This window comes from Ammospiza nelsoni, chromosome 4 (genome assembly GCF_027579445.1).
Source record: "Ammospiza nelsoni isolate bAmmNel1 chromosome 4, bAmmNel1.pri, whole genome shotgun sequence".
Taxonomy (NCBI): Eukaryota; Metazoa; Chordata; class Aves; order Passeriformes; family Passerellidae; genus Ammospiza; species Ammospiza nelsoni.
The window spans coordinates 70,104,597-70,132,287 of NC_080636.1; the positions used below are offsets into that span (position 1 = coordinate 70,104,597).

Below are 27,691 nucleotides of genomic sequence, written 5' to 3' on the forward strand. Positions count from 1 at the left end.
ATTAAAACCACACATTCCCTAACACTCAATGCAGTAAAGATAGGAAAACCAACTGTTAACAGAGGTGGTCACCGTTTTTTGCATTCACACATAATACTAATTTTGTACTCAAATTATTATTTGAAGTCACTCTTACATGCTGTTCAGTTCTGCTGTTATGGTGCTAAATTAAAAAGTAATGCTGCAGGCAGCGTAACTACATAGTTATTTCCTGAGACAAATAGATAACATGATTCTGATAAAGTTAATTCTTTATAGCCTAGTTGCAGCAAAATGTCTTCTGAGAATTCTTATGGGTTGCTGAGATAAAATGCATGTGTACACATTATGCATTTGGTGTATATTTAGCTTTCTTTGGACAAAATTGTATTTTTTAGAATATATTAAAGTGTTTCTTTCCAATGCCTGTTACATTGTATCACCCTCTATAAGTGCTTTTTTGATATTAATGCTTCTGTTCATTTGCTTAGCTCTCTCTTTTAATAGAAGCATCTCAAATATTATCTGCTTTTAAGACCGAAGTAATGCATTTACTAATATGGCAGACTACAAATACTTTTACTCAATTCATACAAAAATATTAGCAGAAAAAGGCAAAACAGGAAAACAACACACTGCCTGGATTGTTGTAATGTATTGCCATTCCATGGAATGCTGGTACTAACAGTATATGCAAGCATCTGTCTTGCTCCTTCCCTAGAGCATGTGCTGAAAGTGGATTCAGCAATGGGGGCAGAAGGGGCTGCCGCAGGAGGTGCTCAAGGAGAGTTTGAGGACTCATTGAGTCTCTCTCTACATTGATGAGAAATCATGAGCTCTCATCATTGTTTTCTAATCATTAAAGATACTAGAATTTCCTTAATTTTTGTTTTCTTATGCCAGTGTTATCCTGACATAATTTAAACTGGTTACTTCTTTTCCCATCCTGTGGTGTATTGGAAGTTGCTTATTGCCCTTCCTTTTGATAGGAAAGTATCTCTCACTTTTCTATCTACAATCTTCCCTTAGTTATACAGGTCAATTCTTTCAATCTTTAAGGGGCCATATTTTCTACATCAAACATTTGTTGTTCTTGCCATCCTCTTTTGAACCCTTTCCACATTGTCTTCATCTGTCTTGAAGAGCGATGCCCAGGACATAATGTAATAGATAAAGTCTTTTTTGATGCTGGATAGAAGTGAGGGGTTCCATGCCATGTAGAAAGTTGCTATTTAAAAATTCCAGTATAAGATTTTCTCTACAGAACTTCCTATTTGTAAGTTTGGTTATCATGGCTGAAGTTCAAAAGTACTGCTCTTTGCATCACAGAACCCGCACGTTACTAATTTCAGTGCATTAAGGTAATTCTGAATTCCAGCTCCTATCTGCCAGCATGCTCTTAGACTTTCCAGGCTGCTCTCATTTGTCAGTTCAAGAAGTGCACAACCTATTCCATCACCCCATCTGTTAATAATAATGCTGAATGGGATGAGATGAGCACGTTTTTGTCAACGTTTGTCCTAAACCAGCCCTTTGCACTTGCCAGGCAGCTGTGGAGTAAACAGCAACACGAGCTGAACCACGTGGAGGCAAGGGAGTAGCTCATGGCTCCAGATTTGTGCTTCACTGGACCTCACAGGTAACCAGGACTGGGGTGTTCAGGAGGGGAAAAACAGCCCAAAGGATTATATTCTTTATATACTAAAGTACTGCACCCTGCAATGTGTGGCTGAAAGGCATTAGTAGGGATAGGTTTGCCTTGGGACAACACTGTGGAATGTGTTCAAGATATGCTGTTTCTCCTAAGTTTACAGTTCTGGCTGGCACTGATCCATTTACATTGATGAAAGCAGGGTGTTTGGGCAATAGAAGTGAAAGAACATTTTCTCCATACTTGGGGAATAATTATCAGTCAAAAATTATCAGCATGTGAAAGAAACGCTGCTGCATTCTGCTGAGCCACAAATGAGAGATGGTGTTGTGCTGGGATGTGTGAAACATAAATGGAAGTTAAAAGTATTCTGGGAAGTTATGACACAGTTCTTTGTGTTTAAGAATTTGAACAAATGCAGTATTTAGAAAGAAAAAAAAAAATCTCTCCAGCACTATCTCATCTCTTTGTTTGTAGTTTGCAAGACCTTGATCTCTGTTCCTCCCCCAGGTACAAATGTCTGATTGGATTATTAATATTGCATCAACTTTAAGCTTGTTTGTTTTAGCCTGGAGTCACCAAATTTTAGTTTTCTTAAAACCAACTGTTAATTTCAAGTGCTAGTTAGATAGTAAGTCCAGTTTGGAAAATCACAAAACACGCAGAGGACACATTTCGGTTCCAAGTTTATCTTCTGCTCTTCACCCTCCTTTCATGTGTCTTTATTCACATATCTCTTACTGTTATTATTGGGTGAGGAAGTGGTTTTTGTTCAGTGCTAGCAGAGTAGCCAGCACAGTGAGGTTCTGGCTTAGGACACTGGGGGCTTCGCCTCTACAATTTGAGCTGCACTTTGTCAACCAGAACAGCAGCTGCTGCACTGTATTTCACTATTATAGTTGTATGTTTGTTATCAAAATTATTTCATCACTATAGTTTTATCAAATTACCAATGCAACATCTGTATGTAGAAAAGATATTTTCCTTCTGAGTGCTTTGTCTCACAAAGGTCACAGCAGAATCTGCACAAATGCAGAACAAGGTGCCTGGGACTACAAAGGTATAGTGCACCTATTTCTCATTAGGCAGGAATAAGTACCAAACAAAAATGAAAATTACTTGATTATTTGTCAGGAAGTTTGAAACTTGCACATGGAAATACTCCTTCACATGTGTACTTCAGTTATGGAATTCATTGCTGCAGGTTGTGGAGTCACAGAATCCACAAAAAGGTTATTAAATGCGAGAACACAGAAATCTTAGGAAGTCATGAGCTATCAAAATTAGAAAGTTACATGAATATTCTGGGGAAATTATTGCACTATAAGCTTGCTTATAAGCTTGCTTTTTAGTTTGCTTGGGTTGGTTTTTTGTTTTGTTTTGGTTTTTTGCTGTTGGTGTTTTGTTTTGTTTTTTAACGTTTGTTTCTTTTGTTCTAATAGCTCTTCCCAATCTTTTACTTTCTCTTTGAAACTTTTCAGCATGGCATGACCTACTTGGATCTTTGACTGACTGCAGGCATTGTAACATAGGTAGAAGCCATGTGTGCTGGGTAGCTCCTAGTCTGCAATTGTTGGACCAGAGTGCTGGGAAGCTTCAAGCGTCATTTGTTTGCAGTCAGAAGCTCTCTGAGCTCTTTCTTCAAGTTAGCAAACACTAGACAAACAAATTGATTTGTGAGGATTTTGTAATCAGGATGAGAGTTTGAGCAGTAGAATGGGTGACATTGTCCAAACCACTTGTGTGTGTACTTTTTCTTCTCCATAAGTGATTTCATGTAGGAAAGCTTGAGATTTGGCTTGGGTGGACAGGTCACTTCCAATTCATACTTTTTTTGGATTCATGACAGTGTGTAGAAGGACAGTCTTACTTACCTGTCCTCATCAGACCATAATGTTTCAGACAGAGGGCCCCACAGTGAGAACATGCCAACTCCTGGCTCTGGCTGTATCCATAAATCACGCTGCAGGCCACCTCTGCCTTACATGGGACCTCCCTTGGCCAGGCTGGGGAGAGGCTCCCTTTTTGCCCATGTGAATCACTGCTCTCAGTCCAAGCAAGTTCAGTTTGTCCCTGCTCTGCAGCCCTACTGCAGCCAGTCCAGCCACCCCACATCCCCCTGGGAAGAGCAGGTAAATGGAAAAGGGGCCAGGGTGAATTAAGAGGGGTGCTTAACAATTCCCAGGCTTGGTCATGAAGGCTGTGGCAGTGCATTTGAAGGCCACAAAGAGCAGTTTTGGGAAGCTGTGGGGTTTTTTATTTTTTTTTTGTTTTGTTTTTAGAGTTTTTTTTTGGGGGGGGGGGGGGTTCTGTTGTATGTAACTGTTGGTCTTGTATTCAGCCCAGTCACAAAACAGAACATTCTCACTGTCTGCTGAAGATAAGAGTCCCCTGTGATGAAAAGAAGGTTTTTTATCTGACTTTCACGTGTTAGAAGTAAATTAACAAATAACTAAATAAAACTCAAGGGCGCACACACTCTTAGTTTTCACAGCCTTGCTCAGTCATCTGCAGCATGAACAGCAAGTCATGCATGTGGCTAGATCTGCTTCTTTCTGGTTTTGAGTGTTCAACATGAAAAAGGGAAGTGAAGGTACATTTTGAGAAAAAAGCAATACCATCAATGAAAATTAAAGTTATGTTTTGCTTTTGGATACATTCACATTGAAGAGCTTTTTTCATCAAGACTTGTTTATGATTACGCTAGTAGGAGAGAGGACCAAGTGGCTATAAATCTCTGTCAGGATATAAAGGACACTCCAATAAAAATCAGGTCCCTACAGTGAGCCCCAGATTTGAGCAGCATGGCAGAAGCACATTTATTTCTAAGGGTGTCTGCAGCCATGCCAGAGTTCAAGGCTCTGAGCTGATCCAAACCTGAGGGCTCTTGTAAGCTGTGCTGTCATCTACACTACCAACAGACAGTTTCATAATCAGGTCATACAAGCCACTTAAATTATTTTACTACCAAGTTAGTTACATACTTTGAAGCCTTATCGAGATGGCTTCAACCATTGTCTGAAAACCATTGTCTGTGGTTTTTTTTCAGGGGTTTTCAAGTCCTCATCAAGATATCTTTTTCCACTGATCTTGGAGAGTTTTAGATCTATTGTAGTTGCAACAGTTAGAGAGCTGAATTCAGCTAGTGTGAGATTAAATTTTCTTAAATGAATGGATGCAAATGTTATCCATAACATTACCCAGTTCTTTAGGAATTGATCAGTTTACAGCTTTGGGACCTTAAACAGCTATGAGGTCCTTAAACAAGGAATTTGACATGTTGGAAACACTGGAAAAAACTTTCTAAATTGCTCTTGTCTGGCCGATTTACTTGATTGACTGAAGGCTGTCTGTTGCTGAATTGGAAAGGGTGTTTGTATAGTTGTTGCTTAGACAATATCCCCAGCTAGATTTCAAGTGAGTTTGCTAACCCTGAGTGAATTAATGGTACTATTACTTCCCAAATAGGGAGTTAATGTTTTGTTAAGTAGAGAGTGTAAAAGGGCTCTGCTACTTCAAAGTCCTTTGCCTGCTGGGTAGGCAATGTAAAGGTTGCCTGTCAGAGATCATTGCACCGGAAGTTTATAATTCTCTGTATTTCACAGAAGACGATAAAACTGCACAAGAAAACACACATTAACATACTTTGTGAGGTTAAAAGTTCAATATTTTCCAACTGTCCTTATTTTTACTAGTTTTGCATTCTTTCTTTCTTTGTGCCATGAGAAAAGATAACAGCTTGATTTCATTATGCAGGCTCAGTCTGGATGTTTCAGGTGAAGATATAGAGGAATGACAAGATAAATCTTCTTTTTCTTTTGAGATATATGGATGTGCAAGATTTCCACATTTGTAAATCAAGCAGTTTGAGTGCAAATATGTGAAAAGTGGCTTTCAGCATTTGGTTTGTGATGTCCTCACTTTCATCTCTAGTTGTCTGCATTGCTGAGCACATGTAGGTGTGTGTAAGGAGAGGATTATTTTCTTCTGTCAGGTTTTATATCAGGAAGGAAGAACTCCTTGACCTTGCTTGGTAGTTACTTCAGTGAAGTCCTACATTTCTTGTGGCTCAACTTCAATTTAAGCTGATTTGTGTAAAGCCTGAGAAATGACATCTGGCTGAACGGGGTATCTATCCCATCACCCACATCCTACATCTGCCTTTTTTTAATGAGAAAACTATTCTTAAGGGACTGGAACAGCTGAAACCACCACACAGACACCACTAAGCAGAGTAAGTCTTGCAGAGAGCAAATGATCCAGGGTCACAGAGGTCCTGAAACTGAGTGAAACTGAGCATTAACTTTTTTTTTCAGAAAGGGCTGGCAGGCAGAGAAGAAGTGTATGCTAGTTACATGTTACTTCATTGTGTGTTAAGCTGTTGACCAGATAGAATTGAGTAACATTTGTCAATAAATGAGACAGAAATTTTTGTGCAAGGAGATAAAATTAAGAAATAATTCTGAATTAAATACTTGGAAAACCAGCATGAGAGGTTCATGATGTTTTTAGTGCTTCACTTAATCTGTGTACATTCTTTAAAAATTATATATATTACTTGAAATCTCTTTGAATAAGCACTATTTAGTCTGTCATGGAAACATGTTTTTTCACTTCCACCCCCATGCCCATCCCTCTTTTCTCTTTCCCTGTGTCCAATTTTTTAAACTTAATAGTATCCTGATACAAAAGGCTGCAGGTTAAAAACCTACTCTAACAATTCATGGTTTTATTAAATATTGCCTTTTTATCACACACAGACCTCTCATTGGTTTACATCTTACACACTGCACCATACAAATGCATCCAAAGAAGCAACTGGTGGAAACCTTGCATGAAAAGCACAAAAAGCTTGTGCCATTGGACAAAACAAGCATTTCATCCATTCATTTTTTAACGGGCAGGGAAAAACACAGTCCTGGAGAGCCAACAACACATGAACTTCCTGACCTTTGTGCTGTGATGGTTTCTGCCATTATTGCATAGAGGGGTTGGGCTGAGGGCTAAGGAGGGGAATTTGGGGGTTGGCCTTGGCAGTGAGATAAGGCTACATAAAAGGGAGCTGCAGCAGGTTTGGGAACACTATCAGGGTATTTTCCCCCGTGTGCAGCTCAGCGAGTTTGGATCCTGAAACCATGAGCCAGTGCCCCTTTGCGGGGAAGAATTACCTGTGAGTCCTTCCTCTTTCTGTTTTGCTCTATTAATTCCATTCAAATGATGAAGTGTTAGTGCAAAATATGAAATCTCAGAGAGGAATTACTTATTATCAGCAAATAGACAGTTGTAGCTGTAGCTGTCATTTAGCTGTTGCTAAATAAGTAGAGATCGTACAAGGACTTGTCTGAGCACTTGTTATTTTATGTGATGTTACCAGCTGTTACTGTGACAAGAGGAATTTCAGTTTTTATCAAGAGCCTGCTTTACTGGTTCTGTTTATCAAAATAAAGCATTGATTGAATTGTAGATGTTAGTAAAAAGACAGGTATATTCATAATTCTTTAATTAAGCAACTCACATATTTACTTCATTTTCTTCTTAGATTTAATTTTAGCAAGCTATCTTTGGAAGATGAAAATAATGACAAATCTCAAGAAGGCATAAATAAAGCCAGCAAAGGTGGGCTTATCTATGGAGAATACCTACAAGTAAGTTAACTGGTTTCATGTGTGCTGTGCTGGTTGCTCTTGAGGCAGCCCCTGTGACTGACACTGCTCCCAGCAGTCGGTCACTGACTGAGACACATCTCCAGGCGTAGCAGGCACAGGTGCCCATCTCACCTGGGACCCCAAGGTGGGCTCTCAAACTGCAAGGAATATGGATATTTTGTGGGGGTTGGTAGGGAATTATCCATGTTGGCAAACTGCAAAGTGACACACCACTAAAAGCTTTCTCTGGTCAGCAATTTCTGCACGTCAGCAGGATCTGCGCAATGTCCTTGAACATCCAGAACACTTGGCTGGAAAAATCTATTTCAGGGGGAGGGTAAATCTAGGGGGTAGGATGATGACTAGGGGGGAACATAAAAGAAACCTCCCCAAAAAAAAACCTTTTCTGCCAAAGCTAGAAGTAATTAAGAAATAACTACAGATAAAGTACCATAGATAGTAAAAGAATCGAGAAGTTCTTTTGAGTTTTTATTTTTTAGACAGCGTGAACTGAAGGGAATTACTCTTCTTTTGAACTAAAGTAAGAGTATGTTAACTTTGATTTGTTGACATACTCTTTAGAATTTTGCAAAGAATAATTTGAAAACAGCTATGATTAGATTGTAAATGTGACTAAAAAAAATTTAATAATGTCAGAACTGAAATTATTATTACTGTCTCAACTCAGAGCTCTTATGCTGATGCTGTTGCATGATTACTAAGAATTTTACTATAGGAACTCTGTTTTCATGGGACAGGACAGTATATATCTAAAATCTGGGAAACATGCTGGAAATTTTGTTTTCTCTATTTTTTTAAACTATGCATACATATATTTATGTAATTAAAATTACCCTTTAAATTATTGTCAAAACTTTATTACTTGAGGTACCTAAATGTTCCATTTCAGGCAAGATTTTTTCTAATTAAAAAGTAAAAGTCATACCTGAGACAATTTAATAAAATTTTCATACAACCTAGAGTGTGAGGTCTGTATATGTATTTTTAAAAATATTATTCTTAAAAATTAGCTGTATGCAGTAACATACAGAGCTTTACAGAACAGTTCTTACCTTTATTTTTAAGCTGAACAAAATATTGAATGCTCAAGAACTTGAGAGTGAGAAGAAAGGGAAAAAAATCCATGATGAGCATCTTTTCATTGTGACACATCAAGGTAAGTGGAGGGGTGCAGGGGTGGTTTACTTAGCCAATATTTTTGCCACAGAGAGTTAATTGATGCTGACACATGCAATACACCATTTTTTCTAATTTCAGACACTGGCACAGCATTATCTTTGTATTTTATCTCTTTTTGTATATGCATATATTAATCTATAAATTGTAAGGCAGTAATCAACTCTTTGCTTGTGAAGCCATAAGTATAACATTTGGATTTGGTAAACTAAGACATGGGTGGTTCTGTTCTTACAGAAATGAAGGCAGTGAAAACCTTGGGGTCATCCAAGCAACAGGCTGCTATGCAGGTTATTGTAGGCAAATTTTGGGTGTTGCCTTGTGCCTTCTCTGAAATTCCAGTTTTAGCCATCTAGAATCTGTCTAGAAATCAGCACACCAGTCAGGTACTCCCTAATGCCCATATCCTTCTGTTTTTCAGACCCTGGCATGATGATATTTTCTGTTACTGACAGAAAACACGTAGTTTGTAAGCAGGTGTTGAGTTAGACTTTATTGAAGTATATGATCTGGATTTTCTCTTTCCTCTTTTTGTAATGAGCAATCTGCCGATGAAATATCTGATGTATAAAGCATATTTAAAAAAAATTTGTCAGTATTCTCAACTCTAGATTATTTTGCCTAATACTTCAGGTAAAGGACAGAATACTGTAAGAAGTAATAAGTTTTTATATATCTTCTTTTGCACTGGCAGTGTCAATGTAGGCTATTAATTTCAAATCAACATGTAAATTTTTTTTTTTTCCTGGTGCTAAGAAGAAAAAGTAACTTTGAAGTTGATGCTAACAGTGCCTTTCTTGTTGTAGCATATGAACTTTGGTTTAAGCAGATTTTGTGGGAAATGGACTCTGTGCGAGTGATCTTTCAAAATGGTCATGTAAGTTAAAACAAATATGAATTTTGGGAAAATTCAGCCCTGATTTTCTCTTGCTTCCTGCCTCTCAGTCTGATATACTTGGGTTTACTTAAGAACATGTGCTCTTTTTAGAAACAGCATCAAAAGACCAAATAAAATTTGGTCTTATATCCCATTAGTACAGATTTTTGATCAGCAAAATTTTACTTCCTCCTGAAGTATGCCTTTTGTGTAGATCACCTTCCAGGGCCAATTTCATTGGCCAAAATGCTCTCATACTCTCTTGCTAGTGCTGAGTAACTGCAGAAACTCAAGCTGGAAATATCTACTGCAGAAAAGGCAGGCTCAGAGGCAAAACTAAAAAGCAGAAGGCTTATAGGTATTTTTATGTTGAAAAGTAATTTCTGCCTTTGTTCAGTTTCTGAAGTCTACATACTATCTCCTTCCATGCAATATCTGCTGTGAGCAGAACACATTTTTGTGATTGGGTAATAGTAAATCCAACAGAGAAGAAATAATCCAAAGCAGTGTAATACGGCGCAAGAATTTCTGAAAATTAGAAATATAAGCAACTCTTCACATTTGTCCAAAGCTAAGCAGACATTATAAGAGTGGGTAAGAAAGGAAAACTCTTGAATTGATACTACATCCACAGAAAAACCTGACAGCATGCAGTTTGAGAAATACCTTGAGTACATCATTAGCATGTGTCTAAGCAGCAGATTTGAAACTAGACCAGATTGAAAAAAGGAACTTTCTTTTCAAGGTCCAATGAAAATGTTCTCTGTTGTCCATTATATTCCTAATTTCATTGGCATTTTAGTTTAATATTTTATCAAATTGTAACAACCAGTTCTTAAGAGAAGTTTGTTTTTTTTTTTGTTTTTTTTTTTTTTTTGTGAAAAATGAAGCCTTGCTTGTGATCAGAAATTGAAATGTCAATGTTAAGACAAATACACAGCCAAGCAGTTAGGGAAATGAATATCATCTGCCATTTTTTGTAGTTTGGTATTTCCTGGTTGCATGCCCAGATTTCAGAGAGAAGTTTAATCCCATTGAAACTGAACAGAATTTTAGCAGACTCCTCTGCAGGCAGAATGTTTAATTTAGTGAAAAAAAAGAACTTCTGCGTTTTCCATTTAATATTATCTATTTCCCACCAGATGGAGTCTTTTCTCTTCTTCTCTGCTTGCTAATGCACATTTCTGATGAACATGTTTTAGATGTGCTCTCCTGATGTAGCTGTCAGATCAGTTAGCTTCTCAAGTTCTAAGTAATTTCCTTAGCTGCCTTATGGCTTGCAGAATGGAGCAAAAATAGAAATTATTCTAGAAGTAACTATAATGGAAAATATATAATTTTCATATATATAATATTAAGTTACAATAATATTGCAAATATTGGAAATTATAAATTATTTTTAGAATTTAATTTTTTTGACTTCTATTTTAGTCAAAAGCATAGAAAAGAAAAATAAAGAAAACCCTGTATAATAGGCTTACCTATAATGTAGCATCAGTCAGAAAAAAATATATTTCAATCTTTGAAATTTAGAGTTTCAGTTTTAAGTTAAAACCAGAGTGCTCTGTTCCATATGAGATTCTGCCTCTATGGATTTCATATGGGAAAGACTTGGGAACTACAGTGATGTACAACAGTGAAAAGACATGAAAAAACTACATAGATCTATAAAAAATGACAAAGCACCATTCTGGTTATGATCTCTATTTGTTTTTTTTTTACAGGTAAGAGATGAGAGGAACATGCTGAAGGTTATTACTCGAATGAACAGAATTTCACTGATTCTGAAATTACTTGTGGAACAGTTCTCAGTTTTGGAAACTATGACTGCATTGGACTTCTTTGATTTCAGGTAAAGACTTACTATTCCTCCACAGCAATCCAGGAGCTGGTAATTCCCACCCTTAGAACGGATTGTGAATTTTGCATGTGTGTTGGTTGAGAGCTCACCTTGGAGAGGCAAACATGACATTAAAGTGCAAGGGTCAGTTATGAAATTGACCCTGACTGTGAGTCCAGCATGTTCTGGAAAGAAGTACAAATGAATTGTTGACTCTTTTGTGTAGGGTGCTGCTGACTGGTTTCAGGGTCAAAAGTTAAAACAGCAGAAACAACAGAAATAGCTCACAGTTCTGATAGCAATTTAGTTGAAACTTGGCACTGCAGATTGAAGACTTGCTCCATGGCAAATCATAGAAGAGCTTGGGGGAGAGACATGCACTCTCTCTAGATTATCAAACAGGTATTTCAGCTGTCTTGGTTTGCATGGTGCTGCTTTGGCCCTGCAGTGCTGGAGGCTGAAGGAAGCATTGCTGCCCCTTGTCCTTTTCCCCAATAACTTCTGCTGTCCAGTAGCAGCTCAGTGCATTGCTGGGCTGGGTGGTTGTACCTCTTCTGCCTTCTGCTCAGGCTTTCTCTGGATCCTTTGGCTTTTCTCACCTCTCACATTTCCTTCTCTTCCCTCTCTACATCTAGGCCCTTTCACCACACTACCACGTGTTACAGCTTCATCCATAGTCTCCCTTCCCTATTCTTCTCCTGCTTGTGTCACTTGTGCATATCTGTCTGTCTTGTGACCTCAGTGCCATCCAGCATCCCATCCACTTTTGCATTTTGGCAGCCTTTCCCTTCTTTTAATGTTCCCCATTGAAAAGAGCAGGAAACTATGAATTTTCTTCACTTGTTTGAATTGAGCATTACCCTACAGCAGGGGAAATCCATGGGCTAATCATCCATTTTCATCCATACCTGCTTCAGCTTTTCAGCCACATACTCATTTGATAAGTAAACATAAGATTAAATCAATGATGTGTCACTGTCAAATCTTGTACTCACAATTCAAAATGCATTACAATTATCTAGCAATGTGGGATTTCAGGTTGCTTTAATATGTAATTGTTTTTCAGCATGGTCAGATGACTTAACTCTTTAAGATTCCCATTAATGAATCCTTCAAAAAAAAAACTCCACTGGAGTTCTTTTGAGCATTATTCTACTCTATAGAATAAAGCAATATACAATATTGCAGATCTATATATTGCATGTATAGACTATTATACATAATAATATATAGGAATTATGTTGTGTATCAAGACTATTTAAAATGGCATGTTGTTGCTGTGAAAATTTTTGTAATAGCTTTTTGGAGTGCAGCTGCTTAGTCTATTTGGAAAGGAAATTCTATTCACTGACATTGCCTCCTGTACATCACACGCACAAAGCTGCCCTTTTAAAGCACAAATTCACATGTTTATGTTTGCACTACCTGTGTATGCACAAACAATACAGAACTAGAAAATGAGATTTTAATTGCACTGTAGTCGCATAAAAATTGCTTGGTTTTTTTTCTTTTCCTAAGCACAGTCATATAAAAAAGTCTTCAGATAGCTATTTGATATTCTTCAGATGTGAAATATGGGGGATTTTTAGAGAACAAGAAAAATCCACCATTGTAAAATAACATCCTGCATTTTTGTATCTTTTCTTCTGTTCCCAAAGGTACTACCTAAGCCCAGCCTCGGGGTTTCAGAGCCTGCAGTTTCGCTTGCTGGAGAACAAGATTGGAGTTCCCCAAAGCCTGAGAGTGCCTTATAACAGAAGGCATTACCGTGATAACTTCAAGGGACAGGATCATGAACTGCTGCTTCAATCAGAGCAAGAACCAACACTACTGCAACTTGTGGAGGTAACAATGTCTGTCTTGGACCTTGCCACATTTTCCCCATCTCCCAAGAATGTCCTTCATTAGTGTCAGTGACAAATTCTCCTACCTTAAGAGAAACAAGCATGTTGGCAAATTCTGTCAATTGTATTTTGGCTTCTTGACAAATTTGGCATGAAAGAGAGTTAATTGTTAGTAAACCAACTGGTTTTTCACAGCATCTTGCTTTCATCTGAAAATTCTGGCTGTTAAACTGGTAAATAGCATTGTGGAAGTGTGAGCTAAGAATGTAGATGCACTGTTTCACTTGCATTGCTTTTTGTGACTATAAGCCCTTTTGGGAGGAAAATTTTAAAAATAGTCCCACTGTTAGTGATGGCTGTTAGAGAGGTTAAAAACTATAGATGGCTCTGTCTTCCTTCTGAGACTTATCATTACTCTTATCTTACATACATGTTGGAATAAGGTTTGTTTTTCTGTAGTTTGCTTTAAATATATCCTTAGAATGAGACAGCTTCTGTCTTCCAACATTGTCCATGCAACCTGGAGCCTGAGGGGGCTGGTATGGCACCATTATGGTATGGCAGGTGTAAATCATCCACATGGACATGCTGAATTTAGCACTAAGCACTTCTGCAGGATACTGTAAAGTGCTTATTGCTAAACCAGAATTGTAGCAGTAGAATTTATGTTGCTATAACTTGTAGTTCTAAGATAATGCAGTTGCATTGCTATTGTTTGAATATATTATCATTACTACCACTACTGCTATTATTATTAAAGGCATGGCTGGAAAGAACTCCGGGACTTGACTCAGAAGAATTTGATTTCTGGGGACAATTTGAAGAGAATGTTTTAAAAGGCCTAGAAGAGGAATTTGCCTTGATACAGGTATACAGTTTACTCTTGAACGAACCATAGGCAAAGACATCTGGCAAAATGATATTGTGACATAAATTTAACTTTTGGCTTATTCAAAGTTTCTCACTCACTTCACTTAATCTTCATCAGTCTTTTTCTACAAGAAGCAGAAAAAAATGCAAATTCTTCAGGAAATAGGAATATTTTTTATATTTGACACCTAAGATGATTTAAAGCATGAGATACATGGATGATCAGGATTGCAAAAGGGAAGGATTAGTATCAATGGAAGGGCTGAATTTGATTTAACTGAAACTACAACTTCACCATTAATTAGTGCTTGCATCTACAATATAAAGTGAATATGAAGTTTGGACTCTTGAGCTGTGGATATGGAATGTCCCACTAAGAGCCCATTTCTGTTTAACACAGTATATGGCAATTTGCTGCTATGTGATCATTTGAATTGCAATGGCAAATAAGCATCAGAAAATCCCTGACTATTTCAAGATCTTCAGCTTTAAATAACATTTTTTAATATTTTCATTTTTAATGAAAAAAAATTAAGAATGTATCAACTTCCTGAGAATATCTGTTTGTCTTTCTAACTTATCTAAACTTTTTATTTACAATTTTCTTGGCCACTGCTCTGCAAAGATGTAACATTTTTGCCTTGAAAACAAATAAATCAGACTTCAAACAAATTATGATTAACTTTTTAAGGCCTCTAGATCAAGAAATGCAATAAATTGCCAGTTTGTTTGAATATTCATTTATCTGGGTTGTGTTGGAATCTATTTAATTGTACATTTCTTGGTAATTGCACTTTTCAAAGGACAGTGACTCACGTATCTTATTTGAAAATACAGTTCTTACATCTAAGATTCAAACTTCAGAGTATTTATTTAAATAAAAATTGCAAAATGAGTCATTCAAGTGCTTAATTTTCCCTGTTGAATTCTAAAGCTTGTCTTTGTTTTAAATACCAAAGGCCAAAGCAGAATCAGAAGAAAAAGATGACTTACTGTCTGAATTCCAAAAGCAGAGAGACATTTTACTTTCATTGTTTGATGAAAAACGCCATGAACATCTGCTCAGTAAAGGTAGATTTTATTACCATATGTGAATATGTACTTTGTATGGTTTATACATGTTATTTATAAATGCTTGTTGTAGCATTGAAGTTGCAGGAGAATGAGCAGCCAACTGAGGACACTTGTATTTTGCAGGAGAGAGGAGACTGTCCTACAAAGCACTGAAGGGGGCCTTGATGATCTACTTCTACAGGTGATGTGTCTTTGATGGTGACTGGCAGGAGGAGAGGTGAAGGTTAAGAACAGCAGCACAGGTTTAGTTAGGCTGGAATGGGCAGTGGGAAGGAATCTATTTCAGCCCTCCACAGGAACCCTGATTAGTCAGATGCAGCTCAAAGGTCAGACCAGGCTGCTCAGGGCCATGTCCTGATGAGTTCTGAATATCTTCAAGGATGGGAGGCTGCACATCCCCTCTGGGCAGCTTGACCAGGTGCTGCTCCTCAGATTGTAACTAGTAAATGCCTTGTTTTACCTGTCCTAGAAAGGTCTGGAGTCTGTTTCCAAGTTCAAAAATAAAGGGGCAGATCAAGACTTACATAGCAGAAGCATTTGTTAAAATATCTAGTAATATTCCAGTACCAATTTAGGAAAAGCAAGCTTTAAGTCACTAAGCACTGGTGAAGTGCAACTTTGAAAAATACAGCTTATGCTGAGAGCTCTCACTGTCCTCTCTTTCATTTTCCAAGGGAGGAGCCTCGTTTCCAGGTTCCATTTCAGCTTCTTACCTCCCTTATGGATCTTGATGTGCTCATGACTAAATGGAGATGTAAGTTTGACTTTTTTGACTGTGACACTCCCTCTTCTAGATGCAAATAAATTGTTCTGTCTCTGAGTTACACCCTGTCTTAGAATTGAGCTTTGGAGTTCACGCAATAGGAATGACTCTTTTTGTATGTACTTCAGCCAAGAGGGAAGATAAAGAGATGCTTCTGTGATCATTATGTACATAGGTATAGCTATCACTTCTCTGACCTGCTTTAAGTGTACTATCTTATCTAGGGACAGGTATCTATTTTTCAATGTATCCCAAAAAGTCATAATGTCATGTCTTTATATGCAAACATTCCTTCTGCCTCCTTCCATATCTATACACAAGTGAATGTGTAATTCTGTATTCACAGAGCATAGTAATGTGTAATAATTAGTGTGTTCATTCTGAATTAACAATAATTTTATATAATTGACTAAAGAATGGCAGAATTAACTCCTGCATTGCTGAACACCTAAGAGTTCTGTATCCCTGTAAAGATCTCTGAATGACCTTCAATAAGTGTGACCCTTTAGTTATATTTAAATACTGAACATGTGTTATTTTCTCCTGTTGTATCATTTAGATAACCATGTCTGCCTGGTGCACAGAATGATTGGTGGCAAGGCTGGCACTGGAGGCTCCTCAGGCTACCACTACTTGCGTTCCACAGTGAGGTACAAATAATGTGTTTCCCCTGTACCTGCAGCAATGCAGCTCACAAACACTCTAATGCTGGGAGACATAATTCAGATGGCTCACTGGAGGCCAGAGGGCTGCTGACTCTCTTCTGGGACTCCAGCACATCTCCCCTTGGTTGTTGTACATTTATTTATCAGTGACATATAAATTCCAAGCCTTCTAAGGCAAAAAAGTCCCTTTTGATCACTCATGCCATCTGTAATTCTCAGTCAAAGTGTTACAGTGATAGCAATAATATGAACCCTGCATTGTTCAGCTGGTGTGCCAGCTAGCCCAAGTTAAGGAGGTGACACAGGCTGGAAGTGAGCACCAGCTACTGTGTGACAGAGTTTCTTTATTCCCTAGCATGACCTCTAATTGCACAACCTCCTTAAAGAGGATCTTCTTTGAGGTTTGCTGTCAAAGAGCTGTGAACCACCATGCAGTGCTGTGAGCAACTACTATCACAACCAATGGAACAGAGGGCAGAGCAGAAAGCAGATGTTAGACTGATGCTGAGGATTGAATGCCTGAGGTCTTTCTTAGAAAGGTCTCCCACTCTAGCTCAATGTCAGGTTAACATTATTGTTCCTAGATAAATTCTGCTAGAGATCACACCCTATAGACTCTGCATTTTCAGAAGAAAGATGTTACTATAGATCCCTATTAAGCCTGATCTTCTATGCCCTAGGAAGTCAGGACTGGATTCTTGCTCTGCAATATTCCGGAGGGCTGGTGCAAGGAATCTTGTTATTTGCATGAGAAGGAATGATTACTGAGGATTTAGAAATTATGGCCTTCTATGCTGATGGAAGTATTGTTCCAATTGTCTTTTTCAGTGACAGATACAAGGTGTTTGTGGATTTGTTCAATCTTTCAACATTTCTAGTGCCAAGACACTGGATACCAAAGATGAACCCAAGCATTCATAAATTCCTTTACACAGCAGAATACTGTGACAGCTCCTACTTCAGCAGTGATGACTCTGACTAACCTGCCTTTCTAGGCTGTTGCTGTAAACAACCTCCTGACTTTCACCTTCAGTGGTGCTCCCAGCCATTCCCACCAAGATTGTGGGTGTGTAAATATGTATTTATGTGTGACAGCTTTGTGAATAGAACAATTGTCCTGTGGAAGAAATTACTTGCTTGTAGAGAAAATAAATCTGTATTGAGATAGCCTGTGTTAAGAGTAAAATGATACCCCAATTCAACCCAGGGCAAATTTAACTCTTGGCTGGCTTCTTAAAGCCTGCACCTAGAGAAAGGGAGAAAAGTACATGCAGTTATTATGATCATGACTTATTTGTACATGTTTTTGTATTTGCTTGTTTGCCTAATGGCTGCTACTAATTTATGACTACTTAAGGATATAATCAATCTCATCACCTTCAGAAGAATATTCATTTCTGAGCTCTAATGCAATTTCAAAAAGAATTTTGGGTTAAAAGTTTCCAAAGCTAGATTCAAAAACTAAGTCCTGAATCTACAGAAACCAAACCATCCTGAACTTATAATACATCAAGAATCATGTTTCTATCTCTTTACATGTGAATGTAAATCCCTTACAGAGAAATACTGTTAAAAATAGCAGATATAAGTACTTACTTTGCGTTCCAAATAAAGCAGTATTAAAGCTCATCTTTTGTTAAGTCTCCTCCTAAAGCAAACTATAAAGTTCAAACAAGAGTATGACAGGCATTTAAAGTGATTTTTATTCAAATTGGTATACAATAAAAGGCAACTTTGGCTATAGAATACTGATAAAGCACTGCCATCTTATAAAATGGACTTTTGTCTTTTTAAGTGCTCCCTTTGGAAAGACACAAACAGTGTAGGCTGGAATTTCTGGTAAGTTCCCTCTACCACAGTACTTCAGGTACTTATACCTGTCAGTAGCACCTCAAAAACACCGGAGGCACATCTGTGTTTCATATTGCTGTGACTACATTACTCCTATCTGTGCCCATTACAGACTTTGTTTTCCAGTTATGAAAGAGTGCTATCTTTGTTTGTAAGCCACTCAGGGAAGGCCAGACTACACAACACTCAAGAGTACAGAAGACTTCACATTTTTTAAAACTGAAGTTTTCAGCCAAGTAAATTCAGTAAGTAGCAAAACCTGAAGTAAAGAAACATCACACTTGGTCTTCCTTTCATTTAAAATATTAACAATTAAAGGAATAAAACAGCATCACCTAACAATATATAATTATAAATACTTGTTGCACTTGTCATAAAAGTTATAAAAAACTGATCTAAAAACATGGTACAATAATTGAGTGCAAAAAATTACAGAATTGCTTTAACACTTTTCATGGTAGGCCTTCTTAAAAGATACAGGTAAAGCATTTGAGGTGAAAAATTCAGAGCATTTTAGAATTACATGTTTCATTGTGAGTTCTAGTTACAGTTGCCCACACCTGCAGTTTCACAGCTCAGCAAAGCTGGGACACCTTTTTATTACCAGCAAGTTGCACGTCTGAATTCAATTAATGAGGGAAATTTAACACTCACTCTATTGGATATATTCTGTAACTGCTGACTTTCTAAACTGTTACTCATGATTCTTCTTACACTCAAATGATTTCAAATATACTCTTATAGTATTGATTTTTTGATTCAAATTCCTTCTTATTTGTCATCATTTCTTTCCTTTTAAGATTTTTCTATGGAGTAGTATTCAACACCTGGATAAAGCTTTACATTTGAGGCTTCAGTCCATCTTTGTAGCTTCTCTTTGTGCACTCTGCAAATCAGTCTTCTTAATCCATGAGAAATTTGGCATTCAACACAAATTCAAAATAAAAACATTTTTAAAAACTTCAGCCAGGAGTTGCAGGAATTGCCCTTACAGCCATTTCTTATATTTGAAAATGGTTTTTTGAATTCCACCTTCATATACAGTGTCTGTCCTCATGATACTTGTGGTCTTTGACCAGTTGTAGAGGCTCACAGGAATGTCAAACAAATACTGCTGAGACTGTATCTGCTATACCTAGAAATGACATAAAATTTGGTTTTAATAAATACAGAAGTGGAGACTTCCCAAAATTCATGTTCATATAATGCCCTCTCCCCTCCAAGCCAGGACAGTAGGAATCTAGGGAATCATCTGCAACCCTTTTATTTCTTCCTCTCCTGGCACTGTGTATAATTGAAGCCTAATCTCTTCCTTCCTCTGCTTTTATGTTCAAAATTTTATGTCCTGGTGGTTTCAGAGCACCTCTAAATCAGAAGACAACATCTCTGTGGGAAAAGGAGGAACTACTGTCTTTGCTGGATTGTTCTTGTGTGGTACACTACAGAAAATATGAAAGATCCTGCTTTTTGAAAATAACACATCTGTTCTCCCTGCCATGTCTATAACTGATTTGCTGTATCACTACTTGTAAATTTCTCTTTCCAAACTGTTTATACAACAACAGTAAGAACAAAGATTCAGTAACATGAGAAAGCTATGATTGGATACATTGCTCTGATCTTTACTAAGTGCAGGCAAACTGAATATTGTCTATTCTTTATGTGCAGATGATTTAGGTAATCCAACAGTTCCTGCAATGACTGAGAGCTGCTGTGAAACACACATGGAAGGGAAAGCCAATGGGTTACTCTAACACATAAAATTACCACAGATACACAACTCTTCATATCTAGTGGAACCATCCCACCAATTTGGCTCAGCAATCTGATGATAAACCAGAGCTTGACTTGCCTTACCTCCATGTCTAGCAGAAACTGGGTATTTAATGCTACAGGAATCCCTCAAACACAAAGAAAAAATTCATGCAAACAACAATAGGGCAGGAGATTGAACTAGCACTGAAAGGATATATCTCTGTCCTACAAGGAAAGCCACAAGCAGGGTACACAATTTCCAGGTAGATTAGTTTTTCATATTTGTTTGTTAAACTGAGCCCAGAGATACTGGCACCCACCAGACAAGAACAGCAGCTGTTTTACCTACAGGGAGTACAGCAATGGCACTTACCTACAAGGATCACACATGACGGGATATTTTACAGTGCCATTACCTCTGCATGGTAAGGGACAAGAGTACTTTGATTATTTGTTTTGTCTTATACAGCTTTGCCTTTACATGGTGTTTTTCAATCATTCCACTACATGCCTTGGTTGAACTAGCAACCACTTCATTTATTTTTCCATCTGGACTCATTTAATCTCTTTTAAAGCATAGCGATGATTGTACTGCCTCTCTGAGGATCCCATTATATTTTTATTATATATATTATATTATGGTGATAATTAATTTTATAGCTATTGGAAAACATATCCCAGCCCATGGCTTTTACCACTTACTTTTTGCCAGACTTACCACAGACATTGCTGCCCATCTTAACACGAACATAGCCATCTATTCCCCACGTTGGCCCCCAAGAGTTCTGTACAATCCAGTAAGGAATGCTACCTGAAAGAGACATTTCATGAACAAGAGACAAAATGGGAGTTGGGAAGTTTTAGCCTACTAACACTCCACAGAGTTAATTAGCATTTCAGTATCTCACACAGCTTCTGACGGATGGACGATACAGGTCAGTGAAACCTACTGCTGTTCACATAGATAACAGAGCTAATATTCTGGTATGGGAACACTGGATATGGGCTGCATAAGGACACATACAGCCATGGTCTTGGCTTTACAAGGATGAAGTCCTACAAACTGAAGAAGCAATGACAAAAAGAGTTTTTCTTCTGGCTGATGTGAAGATGATGTGATCTTCACAGAACTTCCAGAACTGATGTGACATCAAACCCAAGAGCTTCCAACAGAAAACCGAGTTCTGGATTTTAATCACTTATCCCACAAAAGGCAAGTTGCAAGTCAAAGAAACCTACTGTGCTGAAGTTCAGCTGGTGGAAACGCACCTGTTCTGTCAAAACCAGTGATAAGAACAGCATGGTTTGCTCTTCCACTGGAGCAGTGATATTGTATGATTCCACCGAGATAATCCTGCCAGCTAATGGCATCGACTGTCACTGCCAAAGGGCCCCAGCTGACAAGCATCCTCATCATTTCCTCCTCTTGACCACTGCAAAAGAAGTGAGTAAAAATACCAAGTTACTTAAGGTAGCACACTAAAGTGATTAGAGTGATTGTAATCTCCTTGTTAAGAACAGTTTAAAAGTCAAATAATTAAACTCTTTCCTCCAAGTTCTACGTATCACACATCAGTAATTATATATTTCATATACTACAACACAGTGATACAAATACAGGACACACAAACTATGGGACGGGTGTAGATCCAAACACATAACATTATTAAATAGCAAAAGGTATCTAGGCCAAGCCAGTGGCAGTGGAGAGCACTTCATACTTTTTGTACATCCCCCTTCTCAATCAAACAAGCTTTGAACAAACCATTAGTCTGTATTAGAATTTCCCATTGCTTTTTAAACCTACACAAGTACCTCTTTACCTAATAATACACTAAAGTATGTGCCTCAAACATATCAAAATGCAGGACATTTCCACTATCAGACATTTATCATTAGCACCCTCGCACAGTTTTATTTGACTGGAGCAGGAAATTTTCATCACTAAAAATCTGTTCATTAGGTAAATTTGGCAAATACAGACTGGCAAAGATATGATTGATTTTGTTTACTTATAGCTAGAAGTAACACAATTCCTAGTCAGAATAATACTTCTTGTCTTTTTTCAGTAGTTGTACTGCACTGATAAAAAATAGAAATGAAGTTTCTTCACACAGAAACCTAAAAAGCTGAAGTTTTTACAGAGTTCAGGTGGCAACACGGTTTCTAAAGTCATGGACTGGAGAGGATGTGGGTAGATATGCAAATGCATGAATACTGAAGTAGTTGAATGCTTCCTATGTTTTTCAATAAATTCCACTTACTATTGGTAGGATTTACTGTTTCTGACAAAAGCAGTGTCATGTTCATATATTAAAAACTAACTGACTATGTTCCAGTTTATAGCAAATTTAAAAGACCCAATTTCAAGCCTTCTCATTTGAACAGGCTTAATGATAGCAGTGTTGAGCGGATTCATTGTGGCAAGCCTTAACTCTCAAAGATGTTATGCATTAATCCTTCTCCAGCACACAGCTACAGAACTGATGCAATCAACCTCACATCCTTTGCCTGGTCAATGCACTGTTCACTCCACCTAACTCCATGATTGCTGTTCGCAGAAGGAAAAGGACAGTGAAAGAAAAGAATGAATAAAAGCTACCTGAAGTCATATGCAGCAAATCCTGTTATTGAAACTCCAAAATCTGAGCGCTCAAAATAATGGCACAGTCCTGTCTGAGCTTTGAAAGTGTACTCTGAATCTCTCACGAGTTTTACTTTGGTCTGCAAGAAGGTAATGGAGGAAGAAATTAATGCATTTGACTTTTCTTCTATGCACCTCAAAACATATGGAGAATGACCACATAACCCACTCAAAATTCAGTGTGTACTGGGCGAGATTAGAAGTAAGAATGTCACATTGTGAAATAACTATTTACTAGCTCTAGTTTCCTTGTTCACTGAGCTTCAGCAGGGATTCAGAAATCTTTAAATAAGAAACTAAATTTAAAAGGCATCTCTGATTTAAACTATCCTCATAAGCAATTCTGTCAATTTCAAGACACAGATGTTCATTCATGAACTATTAATTCTCCTCAAATGACTTCCACATACAAAATTATATTCTCCTTGGGATGGTTAAAGAAGGAAAATTATCCCAAAAAGTTATATAAAATACTGTAAAGTCCAATTCTGTTCTTAGCATGTAATTCTCATGCTAATACATGACATATGCATCAGCCTTTCATGCTTTTCATGTCTTCTGGAGTACAGCATATTTATGACAGTTACTTCTTCAGCCTAATTCATTTGTGGTTCCTCTGCAGCCAAGAGGGAATGTTCTTTCAGAGGAATAAAAGGTGAGTATCCTCTGTTGTTCTTGATATTCAAACTTATACAAGTTATCTAGACTGTTATTAGCCATGGGTATATTACTCTATAGGGGTAGAATTATGCTTTCTTAAATTCTGAGGGTTTTTTAATTCAAAAAAAGAAAGATCTCTTTTCATATTTTTAATTCATATTGTAATTCAATCTGAGAGAGTATTTTTATTTTAATGATATTAAAATGTTTCTGTGTACCCATGTTATTAACACACATTTTGAATTTTTAATGAAATGAAATATATTAGCAACAATTGAAGTAGAAACTTTGAATGCATTTTGAATGTCCTGGTCTTCAAGGGAAACAAAGGTAAATGCAGTTCATTTTATTCTGAGGTTTTCCACATACACTTGTACATAATTTTACAGTGTTTGCAAGGGAAACTACTGAAATTTGAAAGCAGAAAATGTCAGGATCCCTTCTTTTCCCCAGATGCAGGTGCTTTAAATCCACAAAATGCCATATGCATAGGTGGCTCTGTCTACACTGGTACTGCATGCCCACAAATGAATTCAGGAACATTGTTTTCAGCCCCTGTGGACTGATTTGTTAAGTTCACAACAACATGTATGGACCATAAAGTTCCAATTAAATTTGAATTCTGCTTGAACTAATTCTCTCCTGGTTCCAAACTAAATAAATAAGCATAGATACATACACACAATCACATAGGTGTATGCATATATGTACACACACATGTGATTAAAAAAAAAAAAATCTCTGTACATTTCACCTTCCCCATGAGTTTTTTTTCCCAATAAATAAGAATGCTAATAGAGAAGCTGATGAAGCCTTTTGGGATTTTTACAAAGAGTTTCAAACCTGGTTCAGCCAGCTCAAAGCGCTAACGGTGGATCCCCCGCTGCAGCCGTAGTTATTGTATGAGCAGTCAATAACTTGCTGTACACTGAGCTCTTCCAGGGTGTTTCTTTTAATTGCATAGGCAGACTCTATGCCACCCACCACGCTGAAAGCCCAGCAGCCTCCACACTGAGAGAGACAAAAGGGAAATGGCAGAGAAAGGGGAAGTCAGCTTTGGTTTCGAAGCCTGGTATGAAAAAAAGAGGCAAGAGTCTTCCAATGCTCTTCATTTAATACATCATCCTTGAATTCTGTTTTTAAGGCAATTAAAAAGAAATGTTATCATCAATTTAAAATGCTGAACTGTTTTTCCCCCTATATTGCTCTCTGAATGCTGGAAATGCATTATGGGCATTTTTTTAAAGACTCTTTCCTCATGAAGTTTTGTTCTTGATGATAGGTCTGAGGATGCTTTTACTGTGAGATATCTATTTTCCAAAAAAAAAGTGGCCTCAGGATGAAATCAGTTTTTAACCACATTAGTAAGTTTTTCTAGAATTTTGTACAAGCAGATTACAGTTTAAGAAATGATAAAATGAAATTAAACATAATAGAAAAAAATCTTAGACAATAACAATCTATACTGCAATTCCAGGCTCTTTGAACTGTGACATTTAAAATAAGCAGCAGAATTTATTCCTTACAAGGTCCTACATGAAGCATGGAAAGGAGACACTGGGGATTGAGCAGCTTGTTTCTTAACAGGGACCATAACCACTTTCGGACAAACTATAACTGTGTGGGGTCTGGTTACAGGAAAGGATCTACACCTCTCCAGGTGGGATGAGACCAAGTACTGAACTTGGTTCCTTCAGAAAAATACAAAACACACATGATGCAAAATATTTGGAGATTCACTCAACTGGATCAAAAAGAATATTACAGTTTCTAAATGCACAACTCCTACACCTCATTCTTTTAAGCCAATACCTCTTTACATAAAATGCTACATGACTTTGTGTCTGTTCAGCTGGCCACTCTTGTGCCAGTGCTCCAAGGAGCCTTCAGGCAGAGCTGGTCCCTGCAAAACCTTCCCTGTGCTCTACAGCCCACCGCTGAGAATCAGGAAGGGAAAACACCAGGACTTACTGTCTGCTGATTTCTCACTTCTGCAATGACTTTCTTGTCCCTCCAGTCAAACTTCTTTGGCAGAGGCTTTTCCTTCCCCTTTGGCACTTTTATGTATCTGGGAAGTTTGTGAGGCATGCTTCTCAAGTAAATAGCTAAACACAGAATATAAACATATTTAAATCTATTAACAAAAAAAAAAAAAAAATCCCCCTAACAACTACTTTACTAGAACTCAGAGGTAATTTTGATCTACAGTTGCAACCATGAGATTGTATCTCATTCTAAAATCCATAGAAAATTTATGTATTTTAAAACAATCATTATGCTCCAGAATGAATGTATTTCTACAGTTTCAGAAAGAACAGAAATACTCTCGGTAGGGAATGTGGGTCTGAAGTTGAACAATAACCATAACCACTCCATAAAAAAAATTTTTACTTGCAAATTTGCAAAACATTTTACTAACTTAAAAAATACTTAGTTTTAGTCATGTACAAGGGGAAAATAAGAGGAGAATAAAGTAAGGATTCTGAAACACCTTAAAGTTGCTACGTTTTCACTAAAAAACGTTGTTTAGTTATTTAAAATTAAAGCAAGATGTTAAATCCTCTGATGAATAGAAAATGTAACAACAGACATGAACAACAAGAAGGGAAGTTTTATAGAGTTTTCTAGGAAAAAAGAAAATCAAGGATGTCATGTTGCTTGAGAAAGCTCCAGCTGTCATTATGCAGCCATGGACCTCCAAGCTTTGTTTGGATTGTGGTCAACCTTGTGCTGGGGTAGGGAATATGAACTTACTGCAGAACATTCTGTATCTTCCTTTTTGAAAAAGGAAGAACTTTGTGTATCTTCCTTTCTTCTGTTGTAATTGAAGAAAGCTTTAAAGAGCAGTGAGAAGAAAGAAAGAAAACCAGAACTGCCTGAATACTAAAACATATTCAGGCTGTGGGTAATTCAACCTTGCAAGACTACAGAACACAAAGAGGATTGTTCTGTCCTCCAGAAGTACTTACAGTTTGGTACCAGCCATTGTAAATTAGCTGACTATCAGCACGGGAAGAATCTGTAAGTGTGAAAGACACAAGGTTCTGGGAAAGAATTAAAAAATGACAGAAAAGGTACTAGAAAACCAGAAAATGTACCTTTGAACTCTTCAGGAAACAGGTGAGAAAACTGATTTATTCCATAGACAGCAGTTGTATTATCTTTTGATAATGAATTCAATAATCTAATTCTTTCGGCACTTTCCTGAAGGAATACAAAAAATAATTGTGGGCATTATTGAGTTGGCAGCAGGAACAAAACTGTAAGAGCAGAAAAAAAAAAAGGTCAGTAACAGTAAACATGAAATTGGATAACAAGAACTGTTCATCTTAAATTCATCCTGCATCCCTAGCAATAGGAAAGCCATTACGCTAATTTCAACTCCAACAGATACCAAAAAAGCATTTGTTAGGCGCAAAAAATTTACATGAAACAGACAAAACACAGCAAGCTGCGTCAAACTCATCTGATGTCCTTCTTTGACAGCACAACAAACCTTGTGGTTGAGAGATATACAAAAACGTCTCCAGATACGAGTTAACCCCACCACTTCACGGACCCAAAGAACAGCATAATAACACAGAGGCCTCCTCGCCTCCCCCGGCGGCCCGATGTGGCTGGGCAGTGGGCGAGCCCCGGGAGTGGCACCGGGAGCGGCACCGGGGAGCGCGTCCGGGCCTGCAGGAGGGGCGCTCCGCCCGCCCCAGCCCCGCAGAGCCCGCGTCAGCCCCGCAGAGCCCGCGACAGCCCCGCAGAGCCCGCCCCAGCCCCGCAGAGCCCGCCCCAGCCCCGCAGAGCCCGCCCCAGCCCCGCAGAGCCCGCGACAGCTCCGCAGAGCCCGCATCAGCCCCGCAGAGCCCGCGTCAGCCCCGCAGAGCCCGCCCCAGCCCCGCAGAGCCCGCCCCAGCCCCGCAGAGCCCGCGTCAGCCCCGCAGAGCCCGCATCAGCCCCGCAGAGCCCGCGTCAGCCCCGCAGAGCCCGCCCCAGCCCCGCAGAGCCCGCGTCAGCCCCGCAGAGCCCGCCCCAGCCCCGCAGAGCCCGCCCCAGCCCCGCAGCGCGGATGGTGAGGCCAGAGCGGGCTGGGACACCTACCCGCAGAGCCGCCGCCGCTCCTCCTCGCTCCCGGCCGCCGCCATCCCGCAGCCGGGTGCCCGTGAGGGCGGCACTGCCCGGCCGCAGCAGGCACAGCAGCAGCGCCAGCACCGCCATCGGCCGCCGCGCCATGGCGGGGCGGGCCCGGGCACGCACCCCGCCCGCGGGGCTGAGGTCCGACGGGTTCCGAGCGGGAAAGGGGCCGAGCCCGGCTTCCTTCCCAGCCCGCGGCCGGAGGCTGTCCCCGCTGCCGCTTCCCGCGGGCCGGCGGGCGGGGCGGGCAC

General features: G+C 38.6%; 2 protein-coding genes across 2 annotated transcripts; one reads left to right on the plus strand and one right to left on the minus strand.

The window, feature by feature from the left end:
* Positions 1–6,712: 6,712 nt before the first annotated feature.
* Positions 6,713–18,034, plus strand: TDO2 (tryptophan 2,3-dioxygenase). Its single transcript, XM_059469998.1, has 12 exons — positions 6,713–6,800; positions 7,170–7,275; positions 8,362–8,452; positions 9,279–9,349; positions 11,074–11,201; positions 12,848–13,034; positions 13,794–13,901; positions 14,863–14,974; positions 15,101–15,158; positions 15,652–15,731; positions 16,300–16,390; positions 17,234–18,034. The coding sequence occupies exons 1-12, from the start codon at positions 6,766–6,768 to the stop codon at positions 17,385–17,387; spliced, it is 1,221 nt and encodes a 406-aa protein (XP_059325981.1). The 5' UTR covers positions 6,713–6,765; the 3' UTR covers positions 17,388–18,034.
* Positions 18,035–18,090: 56 nt separating this feature from the next.
* On the minus strand, positions 18,091–27,640 carry CTSO (cathepsin O). The gene is made up of 8 exons (XM_059469999.1): positions 27,408–27,640; positions 26,414–26,519; positions 25,287–25,420; positions 24,159–24,326; positions 22,614–22,735; positions 21,281–21,444; positions 20,730–20,822; positions 18,091–19,391 (listed from the first exon to the last, which is right to left on the minus strand). Exons 1-8 carry the CDS (start codon positions 27,537–27,539, stop codon positions 19,357–19,359), a joined length of 954 nt encoding a protein of 317 aa, XP_059325982.1. The 5' UTR covers positions 27,540–27,640; the 3' UTR covers positions 18,091–19,356.
* Positions 27,641–27,691: the final 51 nt, after the last annotated feature.

Excerpts from the sequence above, each read along its gene's own strand:
- CTSO (XM_059469999.1), bottom strand. The coding sequence starts at position 27,539 with ATGGCGCGGCGGCCGATGGCGGTGCTGGCGCTGCTGCTGTGCCTGCTG. Across the intron at positions 21,445-22,613 it reads TTTGCTGCATATGACTTCAG|TGGTCAAGAGGAGGAAATGA; the intron begins GTAGCTTTTATT and ends CTTCTTTTGCAG. Across the intron at positions 20,823-21,280 it reads CACTGGTTTTGACAGAACAG|GTAGCATTCCTTACTGGATT; the intron begins GTGCGTTTCCAC and ends TGTCTCTTTCAG.
- TDO2 (XM_059469998.1), top strand. The coding sequence starts at position 6,766 with ATGAGCCAGTGCCCCTTTGCGGGGAAGAATTACCT. Across the intron at positions 13,035-13,793 it reads CACTACTGCAACTTGTGGAG|GCATGGCTGGAAAGAACTCC; the intron begins GTAACAATGTCT and ends TTATTATTAAAG. Across the intron at positions 13,902-14,862 it reads AGGAATTTGCCTTGATACAG|GCCAAAGCAGAATCAGAAGA; the intron begins GTATACAGTTTA and ends TAAATACCAAAG.